The following is a 7,188-nucleotide window of genomic DNA, read 5'->3' as shown; positions in this document are numbered from 1 at the left end:
TCCTACTTGTCTTTGCTGACTGCCAACTGTCTTCTTAAGTTGCCAATGAGCGGCCAGGCAGACACACGCCTGACCGGAAGGCAATCACCATGTTTGGACGAGTATTGCCAAACATGGAGCTTCAATGACAGTCATTCTTTTTCCTTTGAATTCACTATGGAGATTCTGACCCGGTTCAAATGAAACTCCGCGCTGCAAATGATACAAGATTTCTACGTAATTTTCGTAGGAGAAAAGACTAAGAGGAGACTAACGTTGATCAGAAAATCATTAAGACGCTATTGCGACTGTTTCACTGAACATTTAAACGACTAGCCAGAATGACCAGAATACCCGGTGACCGAGGTCATCGTGCTCTCCGAGCATGTACTCATATCAGACGCAACAGACATTCCGTACATCGGGGGTGAGGCGTTTTTCCTGAATACGAATTGCTCTCGAGCCGCCTCTTGTGTATCCATTTGTGTCGCCTCGACCACGCACTTGACGCAAAATGTGACCTTGCGCTGGGTTAGACTCAAATCTGGGGCAATAAAGCTCAGCTTCTTGGAAATCTTGCACGAGCTGCACACAGCTCCAAAGCAAAGCTTGCAAGTTGCAACTCCGCCACCCAGTCTCGACGCTTTGACTCCTTTCATACACGTCACACAGAACGGCTTGAAGGCTGGTGTACCTCTCTCACGAGCTTCTCCTTGCTTCTGCTCCAGTAACCACGTTAACTTCTTCATCTGACCACAGTAGGAGTACTTTAAGCCAGCCATTGTGGCTTGTACCATGCCCATGACAGCCATGGCCCGGATCATGTCACCACCAGGGTCCATGATACCAGTTCCGCGACAGTCCGTTCTATCCGGACCCTCTTGGTGGAAAATACCGCAGAACGACATGTTACCACGTACTCGGTTCGGTAACTCGTGGACTTCTTGAAAGTTTACAGAGTGGAACAAGTGGTAGCCCACACGCTCACCGTTTTGAAGATGAAGGATACCGGTACTCTCGACGTAGACATAGTCCCGATTGCGCACGAGCCCAATTGACGCAAGTGGGATGTCGATCTCCATCCACTTGACGACCACCGATCGGAACGGGTCGTCTACAGTGGGCTCAACTACCGTGGCGAGTACAGCCGCAGCGTTGAAGTCACTCAAATACGATGACTTGATCCTCATAGACTCGATCGTCGGGTTGACGATGCCAAACATGTTCTCGTCGAGTGTGCCAGGGAGTGGCCCGACCATCAGCAGCTGGGGGAGTTTAGTATTCGGAGTCGAAGACTTGCGCTCCAGATACGTCGTCGTAGGTCCCGACTTGGCGAATTTCTTCCAACGTTTGAGGTCCACCTGCTTGCCGATGTTGAGGTGCTCTTCGTACTCCTCGAACTTGGCCATGATGATCTCATCGGTGATCTCCACGAGCCTGGCGCGGTCTTCAGCGGTGAGCGTGAGCTCCCCGAACGGGTTCAAAATGAAACGTTGATCGTTCATCTCGCAAGTCTTCAAGTGATTTGACCGAAAGAACTTGCGGCCTGACAACGGAAGAGGACAAATCTCGCTTGTGAGCCTGTACAGTATCCACCAGCTGATTTGATGACTTCCCGAGCTCTTATGATTAATAGGAAAACTGTAAGCGGTGCGAATTGGTCCTCAGCTGTGAGGCTCCTCCATAGTCAAGGCCATTTGCGCGAAAAGTGTGTTTTTGTATTCGACAGGTTCTTATGACGACCACCATCAGAGTCCAATCTTGGTCTGAGGGGCCACATCATGTGGCACATGCCGTGCAACTTGCACTTGCAATAGGCAATCGTTAACGCTCTATATCGATAGACTGCAACAGCTGGCTTGACATGTGAAGAACAAGTTCTTTAAAGGCTCTCCCTACGTTCACCAACTATTGGGTAGAAAAAAGCTTGTTTTCCGAATTTATCGTACGAACGATAAACCGGTATGAGCCGGTATGAGAAGAGTATTTGTGAAAAATATTTAAAAGCCTATGTATGGCACACAAGTTTCGGACTCTGTGAAATCGCATTGCTGCATTCGTTGCTGGGACCTGCTTTCCGTCAGTGCCTCGACGACCGTGTCGTCTGCGAGGCGGCGCAGCAGCATGTGGCACTCGACATGCAACAACCATACCATAATGACGACGGTATGCGCTACATGTATTGTATGCCTTTTAGTTATCGAAAATATCGAGCCATATCGTCTCGAACATTTTGTACCTGCACTCTTCAATATCCTTTTAACAAATATACACCCGTCGCACAGCCAGTTTTCACCCGCAAACCTAGTTAGATCTTGAAACTGAACAATTGTTTCTGCGATCCGAGACTTGAATGCGGAATACATATTCAAAGTAGGCAGCGTGGAGAGAATGCTCTGTTGTACACCATTTTCCGGCTTTGATTGAACCCACTTGATCAAGTCTCGCGTGCTTTTGATTCTCTTCGAGAGAGTATGCCATTCCTTCATAGTATTCACGTCTTGTAGTGAAAAGACCCCCACGCCCAAAATATGCACTCCAATTTCGCCTAGTGTGGGTGGCAGTCTGTTCTCGAAACACTGCATTTTTTGCTGCTGCTACTGATTTGTCCACCAGAACTTCCGGGATGACATACCGAATGTTGGTTTCAACTTGCAGCTCTTCTCCACGTCTTTTCAAGCGTGCCTTTGGCCGTTTATATATGGCCCCTCCAAACATCGGGCGAATAGCCGAAAAGACTGGGTCGATTGACGCGAGAGACAACTTTTTTTGGTCAACATATTCACGAAGCGTTGTAAGTGTTATGTCGCCAACAGTTGTCAACTGCTTCGAAAGGGTCTTGGTTTCTTGAAGCTCTTTGCGCGCCTTGGCTTTTTTTGTTGCTTTCTTCTCCTTTGGTCGTCCTGCAGGGTTGCTGGCTGGATTGAGTAGAATGATCGGGGTTTTAACTGCACCAGTATTCTCAGAAGCCATATCAAGCCGTCTTCGCGTTGTACGCGTTGTATCGCTGACTGAGTTCGTTGCAATATCACCAATCCCAAGCGAACTGGATGCACATTCACCATTGCCATTAACTTGCGGGACTATCACTTTGGAACCAGGCGTACCGGCATCCACTGAATTGGCGATTGATTCGCCAATATCATCACAATTTGCGACAACCACACTTGATTTGGTGACTTCTTCACTAACATCAGGAGAGTTGGTGACTTCTTCACTAACATCAAGAGAGCTGGTGACTTCTTCACTAACAAGAGGAGAGTTGGTGACTTGCTCACCAATTTGAGGAGAGTTGGTGACTTGCTCATGTGGTGTAGTAGAACACACAAATATCGTCAGATGTGGATTCCTTACACAAACCACAACGAATCGCCGAGTTAGGTCGGCGGTTTGTATGGCCTGCGCAGAGGGTGGTCCCCTCGCGGTCCGGCCCTTCCGGGACAGACGAGTGGCTCGTTTCCACTCGGTTCCGACTAACCAAGTCAGATCACTTCCGAGACTCCGCCGAGTTTGGTTCGGCTGAGCTCGTTCACAACCCTGTGCCCTCCACCAAAGGATGGACGACGGCGCGCGAGCGCTTTTACAGGTCACCGAGCGCAGAGGCTGCTCAGCTAGAAGTGTTACGGCACCCGGGCTATCCGACGTACCGGCCCGCTGAGTATGCGGGACTTTCTTTCGCGCGTAGCGAGACTTTGTCCTACCCGGACCGACCTAATCTCTTGGCGCTACCAGTCAATACTCTACAAGCTATGCCTCTCGAGTATTGACGGCAGGCATAATCCAGCCCTATGCAGGGACTTACCGGAAAAGTGTACACGTGTCTTGGACTAGGAAAATTCTGCTCTGTTATCTTCTGGGAGCCTTTTCGGCTCCTCCTATTTAATCCTATGCTTCTCATACAAATATCTAGTGAAATGTAGTCGTTTCGGATCTCTACCGACTCTTCAGGCGGCCGTTGAGCTCAGCGGCTATCCGGATAGCATATCCGGACAGATCGCCGAGTACTTACCGTGATCCTTGGCTCCTAAGCTCTGGGTTATCAGACCGAGCCGATTCTTGACCTAAAGTAGGTCGGCGTATGGTCGAATCTGGAAATCCCTACACCACAACTGCCCCGGTTATGATACGAGCCGAGCTGGTGAGTGTCTTAATCCTTCATTTTGTTCTGCCACCGTTGGTCCGTACTCGGCTGATGACGTCTCGCGGCTCCCCACCACCTTCTTTGGTACGTTCGTTGCTTCCGCTATCACTCACTTGGCAGCTCCTTACTCTTCGCATGTTGTTCTAGCACAACCCGTGGAACCATCCTTCTTCTCCAACTCCTCGTCGAGGTGAAGGCGTGCCAGCTGAGTCGATTCCTCGACCCGTCGGTACTCGTGGGGTCAGTGACCGGCATGAAGCTGGGCTGGTCGACCTGACAACTTCCCATGAGTCTGACGCGGAGTCGGCGGGGTCTTCTCGCGTGCGCCTTCCTGGTCCACCGAGCTTGCCAGGCGACACCACTTCGGGCGCCACCAATCAGCCAAGCTCGGCTGCTCCAGTGAGTCTTGACTCCCTCATGGCCAGAATTAACGAGCAAGGGCATGATCGCCGAGAAGAATTGACCTTCTTGGCGAGGCTCATGGCTTACGGATTCACTCGTTCCGTGGAACCCTCCGATCCTGTACAGCGGCGAGCGATTTTGCATGCTGCTTCCGCGGGGGAACTGTTGGATATCCTGAAAGGCAATTACGCCGCTCTTGATTACCCCAAGATCATCGGCGATCTCCAAGCTGACAACCAAGCTGTTCAGGAGGAGAACCGCGCATTGACTCGGCGACTGGACTCGCTTGCTCTCAGTAATGTCGACTTGTCAACTCAGCTCTCGTCGGCTCAACAGCAAGTGTCTCGATTGGAGGCTGCTGCCAAGCAATCGGCTAATCTCCTCGCGTCGCTGCGGAAGGCTGTAGCTCTGAGTGAGGCGAAACTTGCTCGGGCCATCGCAGCTGAGCAGAGCAAGGTCGACGCTGCGTTGAGTCAGGCCCAGCTCCACCATCAGCAAGTCTTGGATCGGGACGCCGAGATCGACGTCCTTCTTCGATCCATTTCTGAGAGGGATGCGGCGTTCGTTACTCTTCAGGGCATCGCTTCCAAACACTTCGAACAGCTGCAGGAGTCGGTGCGGTTGTACAGTTCCACCGGTACTCAACCCTTGCGGCACGCTCAGTCGGTGATCGCTGAGCAGCGAGCGGTGATCTTGCGACAGAAGCGGCTCATCCGTCGGAATGGTATTATTCCGATGCACGATCCTCACATGGCTGCTGCTGCTGGCGGTGGCTTGCAAGTTCCTGGGCTTGATCCGTCCGACCTTCTCCTCAACGCCCGGCTGTGTCGTGTCTTGGAGTCTCGCTTTCCTGAGGTTCTCAACATTCCCGCTGGTGAAACTCGGCGGTTGGAGTTGATTGTCCATCCTCGCCGAGATGCTCCAGTGGCGAGTTCCGTTATTGGTCCTGGTGTGGTTCCCTCAGCTAGTCAAGGGTCTTCGACGACTTCATTGGCAGACTCGGCTGCGGCTCCAGTCAGCTCGGCGGCGGTAACCACTCAGGCTGAGCCGACTCTTGCTCAGCTTCACCGTACGCCTTTGGCAAACTTGACCTCGACTCAGCAGCTTCGGCGTTATGCCAACCCCAAGTCTCCCACAGCCGCAGGTCCTCGTCAGCGTACGCCGGCGCCGCATCCGCCTCAACCGTACGCTTGTCCACTCCCCGGAGAGGATGGACACGAGGCTATCAGTGCCCTTTTGCACTCAAGTTCGCCTCAAGCTACTGCATCCGATGGAGGAAGCCTCGCTCTGGAAAGTCCCGTCGTCGGACTCGGCGGAAGAAGGTTCGTCACCTTCAGCTGAGTTCTGCTACTCAGCCCGCTGTCTCTGCTCGCTCTGAAGACGACGGTGACGCTTCGAGCGAAGCTGAGGTTGAGTTTGAGTTGCCTGAGCCGCCCGCCGACACCGTTCCTGCAGTCGCTTCGACGACTTCGGTGGGTTCTTCGTCTTCTGGCCCTCCGGTGACTTCGTCGGTCGCGGCTACTCGCCCACCGCCGATATCTTCATCTGATGTCGTGGCCTCACTGCCTGTCCCGGCTACGAGCGTGGGTGCCCCAGGCTCGACTTCGCCCATCTCCGCTGGGTTGCCCCAGTCGAGCGCACCACTCAGCGTCGTGCTAACGGTGGTTGGACACTCCCAGTCGCCCTCTCGGGGTCTGAGCGTATCCACCACGCCGACTGACTTAGTGACTCCGGCCGTGAGTGTCCTCAGACCGTCTCTCCCTGTGACCACGGCCGTGTTGACGTCCCCATCTGGGCGTCCTATTCGGAGATCGGCTGCGACCGCCCGTACTGTGACTGCTCAGCTGCTTGAGGATCTCGACGCGTCTGACGACGAGGTGTTAGGGCCTGGTGATGGTTCTGTTCCGTCCACCGGCTCGACAAATCCTGCCGTTGGGTCGCTCTTGAATCCCATTTCCTTATCAGAGCACTCGGCTGGCAGTCCTTCCGGTTCCGACTCAGCGACCGCAGATGCTCGTCGTTCCGCCCAAGCGAGAGGTCTTCATGCGGCGATCTTTGGTTCTGACGATGAGATGAGTGATGAGTCTTTGCCGCCGAGTGATCGCCCCTCCTCGCGGCTTTCATCGAAGGACTCTGGTGACGGGAGAGTTCTGCCTCTGGCCCCGGCTTCGGGGGAAGCCGTAGCATCACAAGCGTCCTGCCTCAGCGGAGTTCATATCAGGTCTCGGTCCAAATCGGTCGAAGTAGCTCAGGAGCACTATTTAGCACGTCATATGAGTCGGCACCGTAGTGTGATGGGCATCGTTCAAGCGAAACATGAACAGACCGCGTCCAAGACCCAATCCGGGGGCTACTTATCGCACAAGTACCCGTTAACAGCAAAAAAATAGATAGAACAAGAAAAGAAATGTAAGAAGATAGGATGTAATACGGAAAAAATAAAAGAAATAATGATCAATTGGAAATAGGAAACAGCCAGATGGACAATTATATACCACAGAATATGTTTGAGTGTGTTCCCCCACCCATATGCTGCAGGAGCAGAACCAGTAAGAGAGTGACAGCTTACGCACTGCTTTAGAGGTAGGATGATTAGGGATAGTACGATATTCAGCAACAGGTGGGACGCAGAAGAGACACATGGCCTACGAGACAGGATATATAAC

The 7,188-nt window shown here is 52.7% G+C and overlaps 1 protein-coding gene across 1 annotated transcript; it reads right to left on the bottom strand.

Annotated features, from left to right (window-relative positions):
• Positions 1-311: 311 nt before the first annotated feature.
• PITG_21167 (uncharacterized protein) lies at positions 312-2,952 on the bottom strand (the record flags this gene model as incomplete). Its single annotated transcript, XM_002895007.1, has 3 exons — positions 312-1,525; positions 2,133-2,152; positions 2,615-2,952. 3 exons carry the CDS (start codon positions 2,950-2,952, stop codon positions 312-314), a joined length of 1,572 nt encoding a protein of 523 aa, XP_002895053.1.
• Between the last annotated feature and the right edge of the window lie 4,236 nt (positions 2,953-7,188).

Source organism: Phytophthora infestans, genomic scaffold (genome assembly GCF_000142945.1).
Source record: "Phytophthora infestans T30-4 supercont1.301 genomic scaffold, whole genome shotgun sequence".
NCBI classification, from domain to species: Eukaryota; Oomycota; class Peronosporomycetes; order Peronosporales; family Peronosporaceae; genus Phytophthora; species Phytophthora infestans.
The sequence above is the reverse complement of the archived record's forward strand: the minus strand, read 5'-3'. Positions and strand labels throughout refer to the sequence as shown.